At 42.8% G+C, this 27,626-nt stretch overlaps 1 protein-coding gene across 2 annotated transcripts in view; it reads left to right on the top strand.

Moving 5' to 3' along the window:
* Nucleotides 1-27,626, top strand: part of LOC141101798 (multidrug resistance-associated protein 1-like) — a 716,249-nt gene that overhangs the window by 221,730 nt on the left and 466,893 nt on the right. For both annotated transcript variants that reach the window (XM_073591133.1, XM_073591135.1), the window contains exon 8: nucleotides 18,617-18,844. In XM_073591133.1, the coding sequence (XP_073447234.1) occupies nucleotides 18,617-18,844 (228 nt within the window). The remainder of the gene's footprint in view (nucleotides 1-18,616; nucleotides 18,845-27,626) is intronic.

Below are 27,626 nucleotides of genomic sequence, written 5' to 3'. Positions count from 1 at the left end.
CTGAGCATTTCTGGTGCCTGTGCATGTCCCTGTCCCCACCGCTGCAGATGCCATGTCCAGCATTCCACTTGTGGCTTCACACTCCGCTTCCGGTCCGGTGCAGCGGCACTATGAAACTAGGTCTCACCAAGGGTCCCCTGTTCTTTTTTCCCTTTTGTATTTCCTCTCTCAGGCCAAAAGCTCTGACCTGGGAAAAAAGAAATGCCCCTCATGCTAAGGCCAAGATGGGAGAAAATTGGAAAATAGCCCTATGCAGTACTTGTATTACTACTTTAGTAAAAGAGGAATCTGCTTCCGTGTGTGATGACTTGGTTGCCTCTGTAAAGAAGGAACTTTATGCCACGATTCAATAATTCTGTGACTCATTGGTTAATCCGGCTGCGAGTCAGCCCTCCTCGTCAGAGTCCTCCCAGGGTTCACTTTCTGTCCCGGTAGTAGAAACTGTCTGAAGGTCCATCTACTAGGGAAAAATACTCCCCTGCACCTTCCATTGACAGTTCGGAAGAGGAGGAGGTTGAAGGGGCAGAAGTGGTCCCCTCCAAGTTTAAGCTATCCCTTGAAGTTGATGGTCTCCTTAGAGCAATACGTGTTACTCTTGGCCTAAGTGAAGAGAAAAAGGAACTTGCACTACATGACCGTGTGTACGCAGGTCTAAATGAGCCTAAGGGGCGAACATTTCCCATGCACTCTGTCATCTCGGATTCCATAAAAGAAGGAATGGCAAGACCCGGAGAAAAAAACTTTTTTCTCGAGAGCCCACAAGAGGCGCTTTCCTTTCGAGGAAGACCCTTCTGCGGTATGGAACAAGGTCCCTAAGCTCGATGCTGCCTTCTCCTGGTCTCTAGGTCCACCAACCTAGCCTTTGAAGACATGGGGATCCTGAGGGATCGTGGGCGGAAGGCTGCAAAGTTTCCTTCCGCAGTGGTCAGGCATAACGTCAAATCAGTTCATCCTGACCACTCTTTCTCGAGGCTACGCAATAGTTTACGGAATCTCCCCCAAGAAGATTTCTTGTGACAAATACCCCAAAGGATCCAGTAAATGCCCTGGCCATAAAGTCCTTTTTAAAGGAGCTAATGCAGCAGGGTGTAGTGGTCCAAGTGCCACCAGGAGAGCGGCAACGGGGATTTTATTCCCACATTTTCTTGGTAAAAAAAAACAGGAAAATTCCGATTGATCCTCATCCTAAAACCTCTGAACAAATCCGTGAAGTACAGAAGGTTCAAAATGGACATTGTTTTTTTCAGTCAGAAATCTACTGACCCCAGAATGTTACATGGCGTCAGTTGACCTAAGGGATGCATGTCCCAATTTCACCCCAGTCCCAGAGGTTGGCAGTAGATATGGGAGGCATGATTCACCATCTACAGTTCAGGGCCTTACCATTCAGTCTGTCATCCACACCACAGATTTTCACCAAAGTGGTGGTGGAAGCACTAGCTCCACTTTGACTTCAGGGAATCGCAGTGATTCCTTACCTGGAGGATCTTCTATTTTTTTTCTCCCTCAGGGGAGAGGTTACAGCAGGACTTGGCCAAAACACACAACCATCTGGAGTCTCTGGGTTGGATTGTGAACCTCCAGAAGTCCACCCTAGACCCATCCCAGGAGGTTCGGTTTCTGGTTATCGAATCAATTCGATAGAACAGAGAAATTTTCTCCTGCAAGAAAAGGACAAGGTTCAGTGCACGACTGCTATGCTGTAGACCAACCAACCGGTAACAATAAGGCAAATGTCAGCATTAGGGGTCCTGACCTCAACAATGCCGGCTATTCAATGGGCAAGACTACACTTCAGGTGTCTACAAGCCTTTCTCCTAAGGTCATGGGATCACAGCTTAAGTTCCCTGGACGCGAAGGTGAAGATTCCAGCCAAGGTGAAAAGGTCACTATGGTGGTGATCCTATCAAGGGGCCTGGCTTGGGGCTTCCCAGTTGAAAGAAGACTAACAACGGACGCCAGCGCTTGGGGGTGGGGGGCCTACCTAGAGGAAAACTTCGCCCAGGGAAGTTGGTCCAAGAAGGAAGCGATAAGGTCCTCAAATTGGAGAGAGTTGAAGGTGATCGCTTTACCTCTAGTGATATTCGCACCAGTTCTCCAGTATTACCATGTGCAAGTGTTGACAGACACTGCCATGGCCGTGGCTTATCTAAACAGACAGGGGCACAAGGAGCAGATCCTTAGAAGCACTGGCAACAGAGATTCTTATATGGGCAAAGAAACATTTACTATCCTTGTCTGAAAAAGGGGACCCTGAACAGAGTGGCAGACTTCCTAAGCAGGTACCCCATTGAGGAGGCAGAGTGGTCCAAAAGTCTTCGCAATGATTTCCAGGATGTGCGGGCAGCCAGGGGTGGACCTGTTCACTTCGAAGGAGAATGCACAGGTGCCTCGTTGCTTTTCTCTGAACAATCTCGACAGGTCACTAGGGACAGATGCCCTGGCCCATCCATGGAGATTTCACCTTTGCTACGCTTCCCCCCCATTCCAGCTAATCCCACTGGTATTAAAAAGATCCAATGGGAAAGAGTACCAGTCATTCTAATTACTCCATTTTGGCCAAAAGGGCCTGGTTCTCAACCGTTCTGGGGATGGCAACCAAACCTTGTTAGCATCTACCTCTCAGGCAAGATTTACTAATCCAAGGTCCAGTAAATCACCCAGAAGTGACCAGGCCGTTGCTTGCAACATGGTATCTGAGGAGCAGCTCCTAAAGAGTAATGGGTTCTCAGATCGTCTGGTGGCAACATTGCTATCCAGTAGGAAAAAAGTAACAAGAGCCAGCTATACTAAGGTCTGGAAGGTATATAACTCATGGTGCAATTCATCTACCCAAGACCCAAGGAGCCTTGCTTCCATCTTGGAGTTTTTACAGGATAGGGCAGATAGGGGATTGGCAGTCAGTACCTTGAAGGTACAGGTTGCTGCACTAACAGTTTTTTTTTTAGAGAAAACTGTGGCCTCTGAACCGCTGGTAGATTTTTTTTTTTAAAGCACTTGCAAGATCAAGGCCAGCGCCAGTTAAGGGTTTCCCAAAATGGGACCTGTCAAAAGCCCTGCAATCCCTAGCAAAAAGTCAATTTGAACCTCTGGATGCAGCATCCCTCAAATGTCTCACTCTTAAAGCTGTGTTCCTGATTGCCATTACTTCAGCACGCAGGATCAGTGAGCTACACGCTCTGTCAATTAGGGAACCTTATCTCTGTGTTTCCAGATAGTTATCCTTAGGACAGACTCAAAATTCTTACTTAAGGTAGCCTCGATGCATTGTGCTCCCAACTTTCTGTGCTAACTCATTAGGGGAGAAGGAGAATTTATTTTTTCATATGTTGGACGTCAAAAGTATTTTGTTATGTTACCTAGAAATAACAATAGACTTTAGACGTACAGATTCGTTATTTGTCCTTCTTTCGGGCAACAAGAAAGGTTGCCAGGCTTCTAAAGGATCATTAGCTAGATGGCTAAAATTATCTATCCTGGAGGCATACTCGCATGCAGGTTTGTCTCCGCCAGCTGGAATTCGTGCACACTCAACCAAAGCGCTTGCGGCCACATGGGCAGAAATAGCTGGTGCCCTGAACAAATTTGCAAGGTGGCAACATGGTCAAGTTTTCACACCTTTGTGCGACATTACAGGCTGGACCTCGCATCAGCCAGCGATCAGGCATTTGGCAGGAAGGTCCTGCAGGCTGTTGTCCCACCCTAAGGGGTAAGTCTTTGTTATCCTCTTAGGTGCTGTCCTGAAAGACGATTTGGGAAAATTCAAGGTAGACTTACCGGTAACTTGTTTTCCATAAGTCTTTCAGGACAGCAACGACCCGCCCCATTAGTTTCTATGTACTATGCTGTGACTAACATGTGTTTATGTGTTCCATCCAGGGCCGGAGGTTCTCTTCTACAATTGATGTGTGGTAGGGAGTTGCCTCCCTTTAAAGATCTGGAGGAAGGAGGTGTTTCCTATGGTGCAGTGGGTGGAGTCACGATCTCAGGTGCTTTCCTGAAAGACTTATGGATAACAAGTTACCAGTAAGTTTAACTTGAATTTTAAACCTCGCAAACAACAAATGTCAGAAAAAGGCCTGGCCCTTAACTAGTTAAACCCCCCGACAAGGGAGGAGATGTTGTAATAATGGATCATTTCTTTTTTGAAAGTATATGCCTGAATATTCTGCAAGACAAAAAAAGCCTTTGTGGCAAGATACAATCAGGAATTCTATAAATTATTTGATGAGGCCCATATAGACGGAGTAATATCTTATCTTATAAGAGACCTGGGAGTATGTACGTACAAAACATCCCCGGATCCCAACATTCTAATCCCTTCCGAAAATCAACAAAAATCCTATTGGGCCACAAGGTCGGCCAATTATTTTGGGGAAAGGATCTAGCTCTGAAAATGTAAGTCAACTAATTGTTAGACATTTTATTCCTCATGTAACCAGTTTGTCATCACATGTAAGAGATACGACCCATTTCTTACAGATAATAGAAAATTTAGATATCCCAGAAAATGCGTTACTGGTCTCAGGAGACGTAGAGTTTTTGTATAATAGTATTCCCCATGATAAAGGCCCGCAGGCCATTAAACATGTGCTTTTGAAACCTAGTACGTCAGAATGGAGATTAAATGTGTTTGTTTTGGGTATGCCTTATTTCATATTGCACCGTAATGGATTTTTGTTTCAGGGCTACGATTTTCTGCAGGGGGTAGCAATGGGGACATATTGTGCCCTGTCCTGTGCCAACCTGTACCTGGTACCTGTACCTGGTAGGAATGGGAACAAAACTTCCTCTCAGATGAAACCTTATCTATGTATACCTGCTACGTTATGACGTGGCACAGATACATAGACTATGTGCTTTTCATCTGGGATGGACCAGAGAACCTCCTTGTGGAATGTTTGGGAAAGATTAACAACAATCAAAATTTATTTTTCACCATGAAATATGACTGGAGGAAGTGACTTTCCTTGATGTGTCAATATGTAAAGAAAAAGGAGGAAACCTTGTGTGTAAATTTTATAGAAAAGAAACTGCAGGAAACACTATCCTACATGCGGATAGTTTTCACCCCGAATGGGTAAAAAATCCATACTGTGTAGCCAGTTTCGAAGATTAAAACGAAATTGTAGCAACAATTGGGATTTTCAAAATGAGGCGTACAAACTAACTGAAAGGTTACTCCATGACGGCTATAGAAAAAACACTTTGAAAAAAGCATTTAACAGAGTAAAGCCTCGTACACACAATCGGATTGTTAGCCAACAGAGTGTCAGACTTTTGTCAAAAGGGTGTGTGCCTGGATCTTGTCTTGCATACTAACGGCATACAATTGTTGGGCAACAAACAAGAACGTAGTAACGTACTATGTGGAATTTGAGCTCTGGAGCGCCACCCTTTGGGCACCTTCTGCTAATGCCGTGTTTGGTGAGCATTGATTCCGAGCATGTGTGTTTGTACTTTGGACTTTTGTGTGACGGACTTGCGTACAGACGATACGAAAATCTGACAACTGACCGTTGTCTGCTGAAAATGTACTAGCCTGCCATCCAACATTTTTTGGCCGAAAGTTGGACAACAATTGTCTGAAGGAGTGTACTAACAGTCGGATTTTAGGCCAACAGTCTGTCATCACACAATCTCCTGCCAACAGTCTGTACGAGGCTTTAGAGTAAAAAAAAACAGAGAAGAGTTCATCTTTAATACCACTAAAAAGGGAAAAGGATAAGGATAATAAAACAAGACTGATTCTAAAATATTCCAATGAGCATCAGGAAATCTGTCACATAATCACAAAATATTGGCCAATACTATCAGAAGATCCCCTTGTGGGACACTTTGTAACAGCAACTCCTTCGATAACATGCAAAAGAGATTCAATAAAAGACAACCTAGTCAAAAGTGAATACAGAGGTAAAGACAGAAAGGATCCCTGTAAAGATTAGGGCACCTTCCCATGTGGAAGTTGCTCATATTTTATGTATATGAAGAGAGGAAAGAATTTATACTACCCAATGGGGAATGTTTCAAACTGAAACATTTTTTCAATTGCCGCACTAAGGGAGTCGTATATCTATTTTAATGTGAATGTGGCTCCTTTTTACGTGGGGAAAACAAGTCCGGAATTTTGGAAGAGGATCACAAAACATGAAAATAGGAAACCTGTATTTACCAGTTGGGAGAAATGTAGCTTAAAATGCATAACTAAAAAATGCCAAAGATGTCCTTCAAAGCATTAGACAGAATCTATATCCCCTTTAGCGGGTGAGCTTGGAATAGAAGCCTTCTCCGAGAGATGGGTTGGCTTAACCAGTTGAAAGCATTACATTACCCCCAGGACTTAATGAGACAGATAGCTATAGATCATTCTTAGAAGGGTTTTCATCCGGTAAAGCTGATTTAGTACAGAATAGATTGTAAGATTTTAAGCTTTGATTTCTACCCTAAGTGACCAATATAGATCAGTTAGAGCAGTGAAAAACTTAAAACTTTTGTAAAAAAAAAAGTTTTCAAAAATATTGGCTAATATAAAATAGGAATAGGGTATAAGGTTGGTATTGGAGTATTGTTAATGATGAACTAAATTGGGTATTGTTCATAGATCATGGTTTTGTATATTTTAAAATGTAAACCATTGCTTTGGGTGCTGTCACGTCCGCCTCTCCACTAGGGGGAGTGTTCATTCACCAGTCATTTCCAGGGCTTATTGCCTGATTTTGGGGTAGGAGCTGAGAGGGAAATAGCTTTTTCATCTCTGGGCAAGATTCCCTCAATGTGTTGGCGATATGAAAACAAAAATGACATCCTCGGAATCTCCAGCGGTCACGCCAGAACCGGGAGTGACGTCATATGCGCAGTTTGTTTAAGACGCCAGGGATCACACAGGCGACACCATGAGGCTCTCTTGGATGGGGAATCTCATGGTTTGTCACCATTATCCCTGGGAGGAGCTAATAGGTATCTATATATAAATGGGAAGCTTGTAAGCCCCCAGAAAGCAACATTATTTGAGAGGATAGACAATGTGAAGGCAAGCTGGTGGAGGCAGAAGCTAAATGTGGGCCCAGTAAGTAATCATCTTGGTGCTTTGTAGTGAATGTTTGTTTTTCTATTGTTTTTGTTCCGTGTTTTTGCTTTCATATTTGTTTTGCTACTACCTTTTGAGATGTGACCTAGCCTCGTCCAGATGGAGACCAGTGATCTTTGCATTAGATCATCCTCTATCCTAAGTGGAGAATCAGGTTGTTAACATACCAAGAAAGCAGTGGTGTATTTTGTAATGTTTGTAAGTAAATATTGAAACGCGTTGGTGTATGATGCACTAAAACAAGCAATTTGCGGAATATTAAAGCTCCACAACTCATGAAATTATTGGAGTATCACCTCAATTTTTACATGTTATGTTTTTATAAGCCAATGTAAATTGTGTAATTTTAATAAAATTGTATTAAAGATGACATTTTAGCCACTTCAGCCCTGGAAGATTTGGCTGCTCAATGACCAGGCCATTTTTTGCGATACGGCACTGCGTTGCTTTAACTGACAATTACACGGTCGCGCGACGCTGTACCCAAACAAAACTGACGTCCTTTTTTTTCCCACAAATAAAGCTCCTTTGGTGGTATTTGATCACCTCTGCAGTTTTAAATTTTTACGCTAAAAACAGAAGAATAGCGACAATTTTGAAAGAAAAACCCCACTATCTTTTACTTTTTTCTATAATAAATATCCAATTTAAAAAAATAAAAAAAAAAACTATTTTTTTCCTCATTTTAGGCCGATATGTATTCTACATATTTTTGGTAAAAAAAATCGCAATAAGCGTATATTGATTGGTTTGTGCAAAAGTTATGGCATCTACAAAATAGGGGATAGATTTATGGCATTTTTTTTTTTTTTTATTAGTAATGGCGTGATCAGCGATTTTTATCGAGACTGCGATATTTCGGCAGACAAATCAGACACTTTTAACACATTTTTGGGACCAGTGAAACTTATATAGCAATCAGTGCTATAAAAATGCAGTGATTATTGTATAAATGACACTGACAGGGAAGGGGTTTACACTAAGGGGGGTGATCAATGGGTTAACTGTGTTACCTAGGTGTGTTCTAACTGTAGGGGGGGTGGGACTGACTAGGGGAAGAGAAAGATCTGTGTTCATACTTAGTATGAACACACGATCTGTCTCTACCCCCCTGAAAGAACCAGGATTTGTGTGTTTACACACACATCCTCGTTCTCGTTCTGTAATGAGCAATCGCGGGTGCCTGGCAGCCATCGAGCCCGCCGGAGACGCGCTTCGGTCGTGCGCCGCCGGAGGTGTCTTAAAGAGCCAACGTGCAGCTACGACAGCTAGCACAGGGGAGCCAACCTGCCGTAGTATAACTGCGGCGGCTGGTCTGGAAGCAGTTAAACAAATTATGGTTTCTCTTTGGTTTGGTTGCCTGTAAGGTCCTATAAGAGGGGAAACTACAAGATGAGATCATATTGGGGATGATGGCAACCTTTTTCCAAGACAGAGTGAACAAATGTTTTAAATGCACTTACTAAGATAACCCCTCTGAGCAAGGCTTTTCTACTTATTGTGTTCCTAACCAGTGATTTTACTATAGGCCTGGCGTACTGCTCTAGATCCAGGTGGACGTCATAAGAAATCGTCCCCGGATCACACACGTTCCCCAGGGGCTGTGCTGCAGAGTGATCTGTCACCCTTACAGATCAGTGTACCGGTCTGCTGGCGGTACCATGTGTTCACTGTGACAGATCACATGGTAAGACAGGGCCAAGCACAGCCCTTCTGTATCATGTGATTAGCTGTGCTAATCACAATAGTAAACACTGAATTAATTTATTTCACGCAGTAAAAATGGCTGTTTATAACCGTGATATTCACTGTTTATAAGCAATCGTGCAAAAAAAAAAAATCTTGATCACCACTCCAGATTAGCACAGTGTTGACACGGTAACACTGTATTGCTCTTGTCACAGTATGCAAAAAAAAAAAAAAATCGTAAAAAAGAAAATAAAGTAATCAAAATATATTTACACAATTGAAAAAAAGTTATACAGGTGCATCTCATAAAATTAGAATATCATCAAAAAGTTAATTTATTTCAGCAATTCAATTCAATAGGTGAAACTCATATATTTTGTATAGATGTGTTACATACAGAGTGATGTATATTAAGCATTTATTTCTTTTCATTTTGAGGATTATGGCTTACAGCTAGTGAAAACTCAAGTTTCAGTGTCTCAGAAAATTAGAATATTACATAAGACCAATAAAAAAAAGTTTTTTTAATACAGAAATGTTGTCTTACTGAAAAGTATATCCATGTACAGTATAGTATGCACTCAATACTTGTCGGGGCTCCTTTTGCATGAATTACTGCATCAATGCGGCGTGGCATGGAGTCGATCAGCGTGTGGCACTGCTGAGGTGCTATGGAAGGCCCAGGTTTCTTTGATAGTGGCTTTCAGCTCATCTGCATTGTTGGGTCGGTGTCTCATCTTTCTCTTGACAATACCCCACAGATTCTCTATGGTGGGTAGGTCAAGTAAGTTTGCTGGCCAATCAAGCACAATACCATGATTATTAAACCAGGTATTGGTACTTTTGGAAGCGTAAGCAGGTGCCAAATCCTGCTGGAAAATCCTGCCATTGCTACATCAGCATTAATCAATTTTCAGGTATATATACACTATAGTTTGTGAACTCTATAACTTCCTAAATAAAATGTACACTGATTTGGGTTTTTTTTTGTGTTTTAAATCTTTTTATTTGGAGAAATTTTTCCATTACAAAAAAAGAACAGAGAACACGACCATAAAAAGGATACAAAAAATAACATCCTCTATCCATACATTATTATACTTCCACTGCGCGCCAATTCAAGATACCCATAAGCAGTGAACTCCCCTACCCCTCCTCCCAACCCCCCCCAAAACCCCACCAACCTCAAAGGCCCCCTACCACACAACTCACCATACATCTTTTACAATCAATCCCTACCCGTTCTACCATCATCCTTCCCCCCCTTCCATTCCATCCTTATCCCGATCCAGCCATGGTTTCCATATTTTTTTCAAATTTCTTATAGTTACCCCTCTTCTTATATATGTACTTCTCTCTACTAATCACCTCCTTTACTGCATTCACCCACTCTGTAACCGTCGGTGAGTCCTTTCTCTGCCAATGCCGTGCAATAAGCTTTTTACCCTGAAACAGGCATCTAACCCTTGCTGTCTGCGTATCCTTCGGGACCTCTTTATCCTCCGTCAGGCCCAGCAAACACTCCTTAGCCTCCAACCTCAATGACGTCCCAAACACAGAGTTTATCTTTTCCACAATCCCTCTCCAATATCTATAGAGCTTGGGACACCGCCAGAACATATGAATCAAGTCTCCATACGCCCCTCCACATTTTTGGCACCTCGCATCAGGCCTCTTGCCAAACCTAAATAATTTCAATGGTGTATAATATGTCCTATAAGACAAATAAAAATGAGAGACCACCTGTGAGGGAGAAAGAGTGATCCTGGGCCCTAAAGACAGGACATACTCCCATTGGTCGTCAGACAGTGGTCCAACATCTCCCTCCCATTTAATCCTATTTTTATTTTCTACCACGCCCTCCTGAGCTGATGTATTCAGGCATCCATAAATATCAGAAATTAGGCCTTTCGTAGAGCTGGCATTGATCAGCTTTCTCAAAGAGGTCATTTCACACCACACTGGTGCTTCCCCGCCGAATTGTGCCTCTAAAGCATGCCTAATTTGTAGGTATCTATAAAATGACCTGTTAGAGATCGCATATTCTTCCACCAGCTCTTGGAATGATTTTAACCTCCCTGCCTTGTATAACTGTGCCAAACAGTGAATGCCCTGACGATCCCATTTTTTTTAAGCTCACTATGATTGTTGTCCGCAAAGCCAGTATAGCCCAGTATTTTTTTAACCAATACCCATGCTTTGATCATCATCTGGGTGGTAGGACATTTGGTACCGAATGAGTCTGCCTCCAACGCCTCTACGATTGTGTCGTGTCTGGTATCGTTCAGCAAAACATTACCACCTACTCCTTTTACCCCCTTGCCTATTACTGCCTCCCACATACTGCAATTGGGATGCTAGGAAATAGCCTCGTGGGTCCGGCACAGCCAGGCCACCCTTCACCCCCGGTCATCGCATTGTCTGCAAGCCAATCCTTGCCGCCCCATTTTTCCAAATTAATTCTCTGAACACACTGTCCATTTTTTTAAACCAGTGCTTAGGAATCCACACAGGGGAATTCTGCAAGATATATAGAATTTGGGGCAACCAAACCATCTTGATCAAGTTGCAGCGTCCGGCAACCGAGAGAGGCAGGCGGCCCCATACCCGACATTTCTGCTTCAACTTTTTCATGAGTGGGACCAGATTTCCAGTTATATGTTGTCCTGGATCTCTAGTTATATTAATGCCCAGATATTTCATTTGACTGACTACTTTAATTTGGGGTATTTGGTATGGGAGGGGTTCAATCAGAGGGTCTATTGGCAGAATCACTGTTTTCTCCCAATTAATTAATAGCCCAGAAAAAACACCAAATTCCTCAATTATCCCCATAGCTGTCTTCAGAGAGTCCTGTGTGTCCGCCAGAAATAACAGAATGTCATCTGCATACATAGCAACTTTGTGCACTCCTCTCTTTCTTTTAAACCCCTGCACCCCCTGTGCCATCCTCAGAGTGATAGCCAGGGGCTCGATTGCCAGGGCAAAGAGCAGGGGGGACAAAGGGCACCCCTGTCTCGTACCCCTGCTCAGGTGGAACCACTCTGAACACTGACCATTAACTTTGACCTTGGCCCTCGGGCTATTATATAGTAGGCTTAGCCAATGAACAAACCCAGAACCAAACTGGTATTTAGCCAGCACCTTCCACATATAGTGCCACTCCAGAGAGTCAAATGCCTTGGCTGCATCTAACGAGAGGACCGCTCTCTTGCCACTATTTTCTATAGGTAATTGCATGTTTAAGTACACCCGTCTTATGTTCGTGCTTGTAGATCTATCCGGGATGAACCCGGTCTGGTCTATATGTATTAATTTAGAAATTATCTTGTTCAGCCTTGCGGCCAGCACTTTTGCCAAGATCTTCACGTCTGAACATAATAACGAGATAGGCCTATATGAGGTCATATCTAACGGATTTTTCCCTTCTTTCAGCAAGATTATTATAATGGCTTCTGTCATAGAAATAGGTAATGTCTTGTCCTCCCTGGCTCCATTAAACACCTCCAGAAGTAGGGGCAGTAATACCTCCGCGTATTTTTTAAATATTTCTATGGGCAGACCGTCAGGACCCGGTGACTTCTGGTTTGCCATATCTCCTACTGCCCTTTGCAATTCTTTGAGAGTCAGTGGAGCATCTAGCATTTCCCGATCTTCATTTGATAATGGAGTTATTTTCAACCTCTCAAAGAATTTCCCCCTCCACATTTGTTTGCGAAGAGCTGTATAAATTCTTAAAATATGTTCTAAATTCACCTAATATTTCAGAAGTGGCTTTTTTGATTAATCCTTCCCTGCCCTCAATTGCTGGTACAATACTCGAGGGGCCATTTACCTTGATAATCAGAGACAGAGCTTTCCCAACTCGCTCTCCTTCTCCAAAAAAACCCTGTCTCTGAAATCTGTTCTTTTCCATCTTCTCCCGGAGTACCCTACTATACTCATCTTGCCTCCCCACCCAGGTTTCATAATTGGCTGGGGATGGTGTCTCCATATACTGCACTTCCACCCTTCTTACTCTCTCTTTGGCCTCTAGTTCTTCTACTTGTGACTGTTTTTTGGCATATGAGATTTTCTGAATTAGGACTCCCCGGAGATATGCCTTCAGGGAGTCCCATACTACCCCTAATGGAGCCAATCCTAGATTCATATTAATGAACTCCATCAGCCCCTCCATCATATTCTCCACACCGCCAATAAGCTCGAGCCAAAAGGGATTTACTTTCCAGTCACCCTTGCTACAATACCCCCCCACCTTTACAACAGTGATCACTGGCGAGTGGTCCGAAATCCCTCTTGGCTCATAAACAATCTCATCCACTACGTTCAACGCCTCCTCATTTCCCAAGACAAGGTTGATTCTAGATAAGGTGGCATGTGTCCTGGAATGGCATGAGTATTGCCTCTCCTCAGGATGTCTCCTCCTTCAGATATCCACCAACCCTATTTCATTGCAGTATTGTATGAGAGGGCTCTTAGGAGCCCCACTAGTACTAATTTTCAGTGGGAACCTATCTATACCGTTGTTCATAGTCATATTAAAATCGCCCACCACTATAACCGGGGTCCCTGGAGCGTCCAATATAAATCTAGTTAAATCCTCTAATATTGCCATGCTGAACGGGGGAGGGATGTAAACATTGGCCAAAACATATCTTTTATTTTCTATTAGACAGGAGAGAAAAATGTACCGTCCATATTCATCCACCTTACTCTGGCTGCAGGAGAAAGCCAAACCCGAGCTTATCAATACACTCACCCCTCTTGAATAAGATGAGTAGGTGGAATGATACTGCATCTGGAATTGCTTATTATCTAAAGCCTTAATTGTGTCTTTTACCAGGTGGGTCTCCTGCAGACAGAGTATTTTAACTTTCCCCTTATTGGCTATTGAAAAAATTGCCTGTTTTTTAGAACTGTCCTTTATCCCCCTTACATTCCATGAGCATATGTTAACCCGTTTTATCAAATCTGGGGGTTTGTTACAAACACCTTCAGCACTCATAATCCTTTGGGCCTAGTGCCCTTGTTCCTCTCTGGACCCCTATTAATCTACACCACCCATTTTCGCGAGCAATATATATATCATCCTACCTACTTCAAATCCCTTTATTAAATCAACCTGGACCAACACAAATCCTTTCATACCCACACTCCCCACCACTCTTCCCTCCTTGTGCACCCCCTTATCCAAACCTACCCCCCCCCCACCAACCCCCCCCAACCTCCCCTTCCCTCCCCCCCACTTATTACCCCTTTGCCCAATTTTGGGCCTAACCCCTGAGCTTCTATTGTGACCATCAAAACCACTTGTGGCAAAAAAAACGTGCAGCCGAACCTAATAAGAGGGGAACCTTCCCCAAAAAAAGAAAAAATTGTGCATATAATTTGTGCATATAACTCTATGATTGTATTTATATAGTCCCCCCCCTCCCCCGCCCCCCTATTCCACATCTAAATACTCCATCAAAAAAGAGACAAAACAAAAAGAGAATCCTGAGGAAGGGAGGAGGAGAGGAGAGAGAAGGAAAGGGAGAAGAGAGAGAGAGAAAAAAAAAAAAATCATCTCTCCTCTCCCCCTCCCCCCCACCCCCCTACCCCCCTAAGTGTCCAGTGTCCAGGGCCCCAGAAAAGAAAACGTCCCGAGTTGCCTAGATTTCTTCTCCCCGCCTTATTCTTCCTTCATTCTTCTCTAGCCAGGCTGAAACTTCAGTAGGGGCAGTAAAAAACCTGACCTCCCCCAGAGCTGAGATACGTAAACGTGCCGGATACAAAAGCGCATAGTTAATTCTCAACTGTTGAAGCTTCCGTTTACACTCTCCAAATTTAGCTCTTTGTCTCTGCAGCTCGGGGGAGAAGTCTGGATATATTGAAATCCTTACTCCATTATGTTGAATAATTTTTAACTCTCTTGCCTTCTGAAGGATGGTAACTTTATCCCTAAAACATAAAAGCTTAAAAATAAGGGGCCTGGGATGTCCCCCTGGAGATGGAGCCCTAGAAGCTACTCTATGTGCGCGTTCAATAGAAAAGGTGTCTGAAAATGAGTCCTTGCCAAATTTCTCCTTCAACTAGTCTTCCATAAATTTAATAGGATTGTTTCCCTCACATCCCTCTGGGAGACCCAGTACCCTCAGATTTTCTCTACGCAGCCTGTTTTCCATACTGTCCATTTTCTGCACACAATCATTTATTTGATTTTTCATGAATGATACTTCTTGTCTCAAGTGGTACACTTCATCCTCCACCTGGCTGAGCCTCTCCTCAAGGGCCGTTGTCCGGGTACAAACTACTTGCGCCTCCTTTTTAACAGCAAGTAATTCGTCCCTAATACTTTTAAATTGCTCAGATAAGTCATTAATTGATAACTTACAGTTGTTGATAGCCAGGAGAATATCTTTCAAGGATGGCTCTTTCTCATTTGCTGGTGCTGACTGACCATCTCTTACTGCCATCTCCGCGCACAAAGCCGGTTCCTCTTCCGGGACCCCACTTGCTACCGGGCCCACTGATGATATAGCTGCCAAAATCCCATTATCGAGGATCTGACTTCTCCTCCCGGGGTGGCTAGCTTGATGTTGACCTCCCCCTGTACTGTTGGCCTTTTTAGGAGTTTGATTTGGCGTATGCGCAAAACGTTCCAATTTAGCAGCCACTTGGTTCGCTTTCTCTTTAGTGCCGCAATGTCCAGGGGCCCCTATCCCGTCCTGGGCTGACCCATCCTCCGTCCCCTTCTTCCTGGTCATAGCGGCAAGATCCCGCTGTTCTCACAGGGATACTAGTCGCCGCTCTATCCCGGATCTGTACACCTCCCTCTCACAACGGGTTGGTGGCTGTGATTGCTTTTTCCGGGAGAGCGTCACTCTATGGCGTGTCTTGGGTGAGCATGTAATATACAGCCTACTCACCCCTCCAGTGCTAAGCACGGTATCCCTTCTGCTCGGTTCTGCCTGGGCTCTCCTGCCGCTCTGCTCAATCCACTGTGTCTGCGCCTCCCTCTCTCACTGGGATAAGCGCCGCTGAAACCACTCTCGGGAGAGCTCCGCGCAAGTGACCCGGCTCTGTTCCCTGCGAGACAGCACGTCACAACAGTGTCGGCTTCCAAGCGCTCCGGGCGTTCCCCCTCTCCGGCGTCTCTTTCGGATCACACTACGTCTCCATGTCAGGCATAGGAGCGGGGGCTAGGTCCGACCGCAGCACCTTCCCTCACCACAACATCCGGTCACGCCCCTGATTTGGGTTTTTTAACCAAAGAAATGTAGCAGAATACATTTTGGCCTAAATTTATAAGGAATGATTATTTGCTAAATTTTAGAACCGAAAAAATAAAACGCTACTTCTTTTTTTTTTTTCCCATAAATTTTTCTGAAAAAAATAAAAAAAACCAGTGGTAAATACCACCAAAGGAAAGCTTTATTTGTGTGAATAAATGATAAAAATGTCATATGGGTACATTGTTGCAAGGCAGCACAATTGTTATTCAAAGTGTGACAATTCTGAAGCTGAAAATTGGCCTGGGCAGAAAGAGGGTGAAAGTGCCCGGTATTGAAGTAGTTAAGGTAGTCTAGCCTAATAAGAATGTGGGGGTTATAAATTTAAAGAGTAACTCCACTTTTGTTGGAAAAAAAAAAATCCCCCCCTTGGTTGAGTGGCAGGGGCTCCCCATGGGATCTTTTTTTTTTTTTTCATAAAAAAAGTTGAATGTATGGACTTAGGTGAAAGGCTGGCAGGTAGGCAGGCTTATGTCAGCCATAGACATATATAATGTACCAAGTTGTCGCTAGCAATAATCACTGTCTTTCCCTGTGGGGACCTGTGGTTGCAGGAAAGAAATTTGCACCATGTATGGCCTGCCTTATAATTCCTTTTTAAGGATGTGGGGAAAGGGGGGTTCAGGTTTTGGGATATTTTCCCCCAATATCTTTGCTAACCATAGTGATCAGGAAGATCATACAGGACCAAGAAAGGACACTTCCCATTAAGAGCTGGGGAAATGTGGAATACGCTCCCTCAAAAACTATTTCTGGCCAGCTCAGTAGATTGTTTTAAGCTGTTATTAATCCTAAATGCATAACATAGAACTGGATACAAACTTTTTTTAGGTAATAACACCAGAGAGTGTTGGTCCAGGGAATTACTGATTGCCACCTGAGGGATCAGAACGTTTTTTTTCCCCACCTGCTGGAGCAAATTAGACGATTCTTCATTGGCTTTTTGCCTTCCTGTGGATTAATTGTGGGTATAGGAATGAGTATATGGAGTTTTTCTATTTATTTTTTCTTTTCAATCTTATTTTATTTCAAGAGAAAAAAGTTTAACATAAATAGAAAAGTGTTCTACATTAGAACATTACATATAGTATGCACAGACCAATGTATTTAAACTTTATCAGAGATGAACCTATAGAATAACATTTTGGCACATAGTCTCAGGTGTATCAACAAAGTCTCGTATTGATCATAAAAGCCTTTAGACATATGAAAAGAGTAATAAACATGTGGGATCCAACATATGTTTACCTTTATGATTTGCGTGTTGGCATTATAAGGATCTATCAAATCAGGCTGATATGCTGTTGTGATCTTTTGTTTACTTATAATAGGTATTCAAGTCGTTGAACTAATTTAGGTATATGGCCTTTATTCAACTTTTTGCTTGTTTGGCTCATTATATGCATGAGAGTTGGCAAAAAAAAAAAAAAAAGAGAAGAAAGAGTGTTGATGGGAACAGCAATAGAGAATAATAAAAAAGGTGGGAAAGAAAGACGGTGGGGAAGAAAGACACCCCGGCATGGCTAGCCGGTGGATAGAGGTGGGTCATCCCTGACCCATACTGAGAAGTCATCGGAGTATCGAAACATTGACCACGAGGTCCAGGTGATGGAGAACTGTTCCTCTCTCCCTGCTTCCTGTGCCAACAGGCGTTCCAGATCTCTTATCTGATCCACCTCAACAACCCAATCGCCCAAGGAAGGCACATCTGTTGTTCTCCAATGTCGGGGAATCACTATCCTAACTGCGGCTAGAAAGTGGCACAATATATCTTTTTTAATCAGCTTTAGGGGGCCTAGGAGGATAGATAGTATGGCTATCTCTGGTGAGGGCTTAATTGAAGTCCCCATCAGCCTTTCATATAGCTCAAAGACCGTTTGCCAGAGTTTCCTAATTGGAGGGCAAGCCCACCAAATGTGGAGCATCGTCCCCTTAGAGGACTGGCATCGCCAACAAGTATCTGACAAAGAGGGGTTAAACCGTTGTATAGTCGCTGGGCATCTGTACCACCTTGTCAATAGTTTAAACCCTTTTTCTTGATTCTTAGTTGCTAAGGAAATCTTATGCGTCAGGATAAAGCTTTTTTGCCAATCAGCAGGGGAGATGGTTCTATTTATTTTTTTCTAATGGTTGAACTAGATGGACTTTTTTTAGCTTGACTAACTTCAAAACTTCCGAATGTAACTTTAAAATCGTCCAAGGTTTTGTGAACACTAAACTTCAAGTGAAGGGCTTTTAACAGCCTCAATGCACAGGTAGTGTAGTTGGGAAATGTACGCTGGTAAGCATTAATTCTATGTGTTTTGTGTTGCATAACATTTCTAAAATACATCTTAAAGCATTCTTTTATACATCAATAAAGGAAAATGCTGCAAGGGAGCATTAAATGTTGCTAGAAAATGTAAAATATATTTTCGAAAGAGGTCTGTTGTGTAACTGGTATTTGGAAGAGCCTAAAATCTATTTATTGAATATGTGTTTTTGTTGAAAGTCCTTGTTTGATATACTGTAGCCCCCAGATATCGCTATATAGTGGATACTGGTATAACATATTTTGTTTCCATTACAGACAGCCTCTGAAAATGATGTATTCTCCAAAGAAAACCATTAAACAAAGTGAGCCAAATGATGAAACAAGGGAAGAGGCAGAAGCTCTGATTGTAAAGACGCCTGCAAAAGATGTGCAGCCATCATTGTTTAAAGCTTTGTATAAAACATTTGGCCCTTATTTCTTCATGAGCTTCTTCTTCAAAATCCTTCATGATGTTTTAATGTTTTCAGGGCCAGAAATATTAAAGTAAGTTCCTGTTGAGAAAGGATAACTATGAATGCTTTATGTAAAGCTCTAAATAGATAACAAATGTCAGTTGTCATAGCTGTCAGATAAAACAAATTTACCTTTAAATCATGTGACATTTAACTTGTATATGGGTAACCTTTAAAAGAGAAGTATGGGTTTTCGTTTTTTTTTTTTTTTAGATTCATACTTACCTCGGTGGATGGAGCATCAGACCGATGCTGCAGCTGTCCGCCGGCATCTCTGCACTAAGAACCGAGCATCGCCGATGGCTCAGTTCTCACTCCTCCCCGAGCAGAGAGATGCTGCCTGTCAGTCAGCATCTCTCCTGCTCTGATCCTTCACGCTCATTGGAGTGCTGAGCTGTGGAGGGGCAGGGAGCGGCCATCTCAGCGGGTCACTGAGACTGCCATCAATCAAGGCAGCTGGCGGATCCAGACTTGGGAAGTCGGGATGACGCGCTGCCTTGACTGGTGGCAGTGACGTCAGCGACGAGTGGACTCCAAACCGCTCTCTGCTGAAAATGGGTCACAGGAGTGCCAGAGAAGAAGCCCAGCCTAAGGCCTCTTTCACACGAGGGATCCGTATGTCCGTTTTTCATCCTTCCGTTTTCGGATGAAAAACGGACATACATGTATCCCTATGGAGTGTCGGATGTCAGCGGTGACATGTCCGCTGACATCCGACCCGCTCCGAACGGAGGAAAAACCTACTTTCATCACTGATCCGCCCCGTGTGAAAGAGCCCTAAAAAGCTCAGGCTGGACTTCTCCTTTTAAAGCAAATCAAGAATTGTACGGATATATGTGACCTCACAGAAGTGGGTCTTCACATGTGGGTCAAATTTATGTCTACCTGTGTTTTTGCAGTGAATGTGCTGTACAGTGCACTCCCAGCACAGAGACTGAGCTCTCACCGAGCCCTGGGTTCTGTACTAACGATCAGGAACAGGGAGGCCCAGGTCCTGTTCACTTTGATAACCTCTGATAGGCTTTTAGTTATTTACTGTACAGTTCACCCCTGTGTTTTTTCTCCTCTTGAATGGAGAAAGAGATGCATTTTATCTTTTTGAGCAGACGGGGGATCGGGGGTTTTATAGACCCCTGATCTCTCAATAAGGAAAAAACATGTTACTGCCCATGCTATCAGAAGGGATGTTGTTCATCCCTTGTAACAGCAATAAAGTTAAATAAAAAGAAAATCAACGAAACGGTGTAAAAAAAGTAAATTCAAAGAAAATCAAATTTTTTTTAAGCTCCCCTGTCTCCCCATGCTCACGTGCAGATGTGAATATCCACATATGTCCTGCGCATATATTGAAACGGTAATTGCACAACACGTGGGAAATCGCTGTGCACGTTGGAGTGGGAGCAATAATTCTAACACCAGAGCTCATGTTTAAAAAGGCTTTAAAAAGGTCGCTTATGGAGATTTTAAGGAACCGTAGTTTGTCTCCATTTCACCGGCGTGCAAAATTTTTTAAAATCATGACGTTGTTGGTATCTTTTTACTCTGTTGCAGCATAATCTTTTGTATTTTACCAAAAAATACTATTAAATTGTGTGCACTAAAATACATTTAAATATGTTTTTTCCTGAAAATTTGTGTTTAACCACCTTGCGCCTGTGCTATAGACGAAAGACGTCTACATCGCGGCGCTCAATTGCCGGGAGGGCGTCCCTGGACGTCCTCCTGTTTACATCCTCCCTGCACGCCGCCGCAGGCGCGCATCGGGGGAAATCCCTTGGGCACAGCCAATCACAGATCGTGCTAAATGGCCAATTACAGCGGCCATTTAGCACTTGATCTGAGTGTCCAATGAAAGATGATCTCATATGTAAACATATGAGATCATCTCTCATCGCCGGGTCTCCCTCCTCACACAGAGTCCGCGTATGAGGAGGGAGAGCGACCTCCGGCTGCAGCGTGAGTGTGTGACCACAAACACAGTGCTCACACACACAAACACACATGCCCACAGTACCTGTCAGTGCCACCTGCCCCCAGTGCCACCTGTCAGTGTCACGTGCCATCTGTTATCGGTGTCACGTGTTATCAGTGCCACATATCTGTGCCATCTGTCAGTGCCACCTGTCATTGTCATCAGTGCCACATATTAGTGCCATCTGTTATCAGTGCCATGTATTAGTGCCATAGGTCATTAGTGCCATCTATCATCAGTGCCACGTATTGGTGCCATCTGTCATCAGTGCCATCTGTTAGTGCCTTCTGTCGTCAGTGCCACGTGCCATCAGTGCCACGTATCATTGCCCTGGTGCTCCAGGGCCTTCAAAAGTGTAATAGGTAGTCAACAAGTTAGATGTGTAATTTATGCTCCTGGAACACGTGATGGCGCTCCCTATGTGGCTAGGCTGTGAAAAAAAGTCAGACACATGTGGTATCGTAATACTCAGAAGGAGCAGAAGAATGTATTTTGGGGCGTTATTTGTGGTATACACATGCCATGTGAGAGAAATAACCTATTACAATAACAATTTTGTGGAAAGAAAAAAATCTTAATTTTGCAAAGAATTGTGGGAAAAAATGACAACATCAAAAACCTCACCATGCGTCTTACTAAATACTTTGGAATGTCTACTTTCGAAAAAGGGGTCATTTGGGGAGTATTTGCACCTTCTTGGCTTGTTCGGGTTGCAAGAAATGAGATAGGCCATCAGTACATCAGGTGTGATCAATTTTTTATGATTTGCACCACAGCTTGTAGACTCTATAACTTTCACAAAGACCAAATAATATCCACTAATTTGGGTTATTTTTACCAAAGATATGTAGCAGTATAAATTGTGGTCAAAATTTATGAAGAAAAATTAATAATTTGAAAAATTTTATCACAGAAACTAAGAAAAATGTGTTTATTATTTTTCCAAATTTTCGTTTTTTTTTTTTCATTTATAGCACAAAAAATAAAAAACCCAGAGGTGATCAAATACCACCAAAAGAAAGCTCTATTTGTGTGAAAAAAGGCCAAAAAATTTATTTGGGTACCGTATTACATGACTGAGTAATTGTCATTCAAAGTGTGAGAGCACTGAAAGCTGAAAATTGGTTTGGTCAGGAGGGGGTTTTAAGTGCCCAGTAGGCAAGTGGTTAATGAACGGCTGCGCAAATATCGTGTGACATAAAAAATTGCAGTAACCAATTTTCTTCTCCAGGGTCTCTGGAGAAAATCCTGTCCGGAAGTCTGTTTTTTCAGCAGAATAAGCTGTCCCGCAGATGTAACAGTTAAACGGTTGAGACAGACAATTTAACACTGATAGGAGTGCTTACAATGGTCCACTTTTATTCATTTAGGTAAAACCTTTCCCCCTAAAGAAAAAAAGGTTGCCTAAAAATGTTACAAATGGGTAATTTTTCTTGTTCACTGATGAGCACTGATAAGGTGGCACTGATAGGCATTGTTGGGCAAGTGCCAAAGGCTGCATTGATGGGCACTGATAGGCTGGACTTATGGGCACTGGTAGGCGTCCCTGATAGGTGACACTGATGAGGAGGCACTGGTGGGCACTGATTGGCAGCACTGGTGGGCTTGTTTTGGCTGCACTGATTATCAGGACACTGATTATCAGTGGACATGACCCTTTTAAACCCCTTTCACACTGGGGTTGCGTTAGCGCTAAAGAAGGGGTTAAAAACTCCTGTGTTGCAGTGCTTTGGAAGCGCTGCCAATTCATTCCAATGCGCAGGGCGTTTTGGAGTGCTAAATGCAGCGCTCCCAAACCGCCTCAAAGATGCTGCTTGTGGGAATTTTCGGAACGTCCTGCAAGCGCACCGCCCCAGTGTGAAAAGTTACACTTGAATGAATGGGAGGTGGTTTTCAGGCGCTTAGCAGAGGCTATTTCCAGTGCTAAAATGCCTGAAAACCGCCCCAGTGTAAAAGGAGTCTTACACAAGCCAGGTATTGGCTCTCCTCTCCTCGCACTGTCAGCATGAGGAAAGGAATGCTTATGAATGACATCCGCTTACATCGTGAATAGCTGTGATTTGGCACAACTAATCACCTTGTAAAGAGCTGCTGATTGGCTCTTAAAGTGATTGTGAAGTCTTGTTTTATTTTCAATAAAAATAACAAACATGTCATACTTGCTCTGTTGCAGTGGATTTGCACAGGGCAGCCCTGATCCTCCTCTTCTCAGGTCCCTCTTCTGTGCTCCTGGCTCCTTCCTCTGTCGAGTGCCCCCACAGCAAGCAGCTTGCTATGGGGACACCTGAGCCGAGTCACCGCTCCCAGTGTCCATGCAGACACAGAGCTGCGGCCCGGCCCTGCCCCCTCTCTCTCCTGATTGGCTGACTGACTTTGACAGCAAAGTCGAAGGATATGGATTTGTACCAGAAGTTGGTAGAAAGGGACTTGAGCTACCTCGCTAAAAATATTTCTGATGGCATTACGGAGAATCTGTCAAATGGGGAAAAGGGGTCTCTTAACACTTTACGCAAGGATCCATCCATAGTTATCAGAAATGCTGACAAAGGGGAGCGGTGGTGGTTTTGGACACCTTCACATATAGGGAAGAAGCTTTACGCCAGCTATCAGATTCGACTACATACCATAAGCTTAAGGGTGATCCTACCGATTCTTGCAAAAAGGAGTTATCGTCCCTATTGGACAGAGCAGTTTCAGTTGGTATCTTCACTGCTAAAGAAAAAGAAGCATTTATTCCAGCCTTTCCCATAATGCCAGTTTTTCATCACCTCCCCAAACTCCACAAAGGACTTACACCTCTGAGTGGCCGCCCAATTGTGGCAGGCATTGACTCCCTTAATGAACTTTTAAGTAAATGGGTCGATCAACACTTACAGCCGCTAGTCAGGAATTTGCCAGGTTTCGTACGAGACACCAAACAGTTGTTGTCTATGCTGGAAGAGGTGGTTTGGGAGGAGAATTTTTGTTGGATATCGTGTGATGTGTCCAGCTTATATTCGTCTATACCGCACAATTTAGGTCTCAAAGCGGTTGCCTTTTTCTTGCCTTTTTCTTGGACAGATCAGGACAATTCTCTATGGTAGAACAGGAATTCATTATCTTATGTTTGGAGTATCTTTTAACCCATAACTTCTTTATGTTCAACTACTGGACTACTAAATGCAAAAATGCGGAGCCTCTATGGGAGCTAAATTCTCACCATCCCTGGCTAACCTCTATATGGGGTGGTGGGAAAGGCTCCGCATTTTTGGGATTGATAGTCCCCATCGAAAAGATACTATTTTCTTCTGCAGATATATTGATGATTGATCATTTATTGTCTCTAACCCTCACATCAAACTGGAATCATGGCTAAATTATCTAAATGACAACGATCTAAACATAAAGTTTACTGGACAGCTCAATCCTCATACGATTGACTTTCTGAATGTTACGCTCACTGGATCAGGCAACAAAATAGTTTCTAATTTATTTAGGAAGCCCAGTGCAGGGAACACCATCTTGAGGGCAGATTCTAGCCATCTGGGCCACACAATTCAGAGCGTCCCGGTTGGTCAGGTTTTAAGGCTTAAAAGACTCTGTAGCAGAGAGTCTGACTTTAACTTGGAGGCCATTAAAATGGCCTCTAGGTTCAAAGAGAGAGGATATTCTGAGTCGGTGGTCAATAGGGGTTTGTCCATAGCATCTGGGACATCAAGAGAGCAACTACTTGAGGAAAAGTCTGCATGGAAAAATACAGCAAGTTCCGGAAGGAGTAGGACCTATGGTAGTTCTACTTTCTCTACCCCATACAGTTTAGAATATGAAAAAATACATAAAATAGTTAAGAAATATCTTCCCGTCCTGTCACATGATCCCATTTATTCAGAAATATTAGCTGGGGGGATACGCACTGTGTCAAGAAAGGCCCCATCTTTGGGAAACTTGTTTTCACCCAGCCTTTTCTCAAGTAAAACAAGCACAAATAATTGGTTATAGTTTAAAGGCACTTTTAAATGTGGGGGACACAACTGTACCTATTGTCTGTTCATTAAAGGTGGAGATGTAATTGTGTCTTCATCCACGGTTAAACCTCATAAAATTCTGTCATTTGCCAATTGCAACATGTAATGTTAATTTATGCCATAACCTGTACCTCATGCTGTATACAGTATGTGGGAAGAATTACCTGTAGATTAAAGGATCGATTATATGACCACCTCTATGACATAGAGAAAAACCACAACACGAGTGTTGCTCGACACTGGAATGATTTTCATAATAGGGACACCTCCAGTTTAGTCATCCAGGCCATCGATAAAATCTTGAAACCACCAAGAGGTGGTGATAAATTTAATTCATTATGTAAACGTGAGGTCCGGTGGATCTTTATTTTGAACACTAGGCTCCTGTCCGGCCTCAATTTCGAACGGGATGTGTCCCACTTTTACCAATAAATTCCATAATGCTTTATCTCTACTTTGGTTGAAGTTTATATATTTTAACCCAGTTACTATCCATAGCATTGAGTTGCGATAGTGTTACATTTTCTACTTTTTGTTACTAGAAAGTAGTTATATAAATGCATGTTTTTCTTTCTTTAAGGGCCCTTTCACACTGGGGCGGGCAGCGGCGGTAAAGCGCCGCTATTGTAAGCGTCGCTTTACCGTCGGTATGCGGTCGCCAGCGGGGCGCTTTTACCCCCTGCTAGCGGCCGAGAAATGGTTTAAAACCACCGCAAAGCGCCTCTGCAGAGGCACTTTGCCGGCGGTATAGCCGCGTTGTCCCATTGATTTCAATGGGCAGGAGCGGTATACACTCCGCTCCTTCACCGCTCCGAAGATGCTGCTAGCAGGACTTTTTTTACCGTCCTGCCAGCGCATCGCTCCAGTGTGAAAGCCCTCGGGGCTTTCACACTGGAATGAAAGCAGCGGCACTTTCGGGTCGGTTTGCAGGCGTTATTATTAGGGCAATAGCGCCTGCAAACCGCCCCAGTGTGAAAGGACCCTAATGGTAATGCTATACTAGTACATACAAAAAAGTTTTGATCTTTTTCTCTCTCAAGGCAGCGTCATGCTACCATGGAAACACACTGATCTTTCTTTCTCTTGGAAGGCAAGGCTATACCAGTACAGGATTGTATTGATCTTTTTCTCTCTCAAGGTGGCGTCATGTTGCCATAGAGCTGTATTTATCTTCTTCTCTCTGGAGGCAACATTGTATCTATTCTCTTTTCTTTTGTAGCAACATTTTGTAAGTTTAGAGAGGGGTTGTTTTTCATCTCTGAGGATAGTATATTACTCTAGATACATGATACCGATAATATCCTTCGTTTTAATGTTGGTCTTATTTCAGGCACTAGACACCCTGGGAGTAATATACGTTCTGACAGCACACTATACATATAGGTTTTTGGAAGGTTAGAACGGATGTGAGACACATAATTTATGGTTTCTGTTTTTAAGCAAGCGGAGCGAGACTCTACATGGGGTTACAGCAGTCTTTGAAATTATGCTACCGGTAAAGGATATTTCACTTATGTGACACATACAATCTGTGACTTCCGTTTTTTCAGCAAGAAGAATGAGACTCTGTTCACTCACATTTATATCTACATTTATGTTTATAATTTATAGTTCCCTCTCCCGGAACGATCTGCATTTTTGATCTTTGGTTCTTGGAGAGAAGAAGATGAATCGCATCCTTCGAGTATCTATATATAGGCTTTTAAGTTTGTATTTTCAAACATTTTCATAATTCTATACTTTGTTACTGAACCATCTAAATTTGGGAAAATTTGTAACGTCTTCAGACAGTCACTATTTGGGATGTATACCGCATTCACATTGCCGACATGGTCCTTTATTTACTTAATTTAATCTAATGTAATTCAATGCCATTCAAATCTATTAGGTAGGTTTATATTCTATACCGTTTTCACATTGTTGTATGGTCCTTTATTCAGTTTAGTCTGATTTAATGTAATTCAATGCTATCCAAATTGTTTTGGTATGCTTATATTTTGAGTGTTCTATCACTGCATATTTTTATTATGCCTTATTAGGTCTTATTTGGCCGCCTTTATATTACATTATTCGTATTAACTGTTTTCGGCAGTGTCAGTGCGGGAAGTTTTATCGATTATGGTTCACTATCGTTAGGTGTTCTCTCTATGAGCCTTTTAAAGTTCATATATGCTATTGCTATTGGATTGCTTCTAGGATGGTTATGTTTATGTTTAGGGTGAATATATACTTATGTTTGTGCTCAATGTGAACATATATGTACACACATTTCGGTAGTGCCAATATACATATGTTTTTTCTATAGGTGGCCTTCATTGTTGGGATTTTTGGTCTATGGGATGTTCCGCAAGTGTGTCCTTTTAACTAATTATTGTTTATTGATTTAATTGATTGCTTCACCAGTTTCTTATTGGTGGTTTTTTACCTTTTTGCTCTATTTAGTTGTGACTACATTCACTTATCTTTTAGCTATGAGTAAGCATCTTTGTATGTGAAACGCGTTAGCTATCGCTATTCTTCTATCGTATCTGATGACTTTTGTTGGATTTTAACTATGTTTGCAATAAAGATGACCGTTTTCAGAGTGCAGCAGTCCGGGATTTCCTTGCTACCTTAGACTTGTGTACAGTCTGCACCTGTTTCCTATTGAGGGTGGAGGTTTTCCTTTACGGTCCACGAAGCTTGGAGAGCGGCATCACCTTTCCTGACTTTGACAGCAGCAGGAGCCAATGGCACCGCTGCTTTTTCTCAGCCAATCAGGCGCGAGAATCTCGGATGGCTGAGACAGTCGTGGACATCGCTGGACAGAGGGGGCTCAGGTAAGTATTAGGGGGGCA

This window comes from Aquarana catesbeiana, linkage group LG06 (genome assembly GCF_042186555.1).
Source record: "Aquarana catesbeiana isolate 2022-GZ linkage group LG06, ASM4218655v1, whole genome shotgun sequence".
NCBI classification, from domain to species: domain Eukaryota; kingdom Metazoa; phylum Chordata; class Amphibia; order Anura; family Ranidae; genus Aquarana; species Aquarana catesbeiana.
The sequence above is the reverse complement of the archived record's forward strand: the minus strand, read 5'-3'. Positions and strand labels throughout refer to the sequence as shown.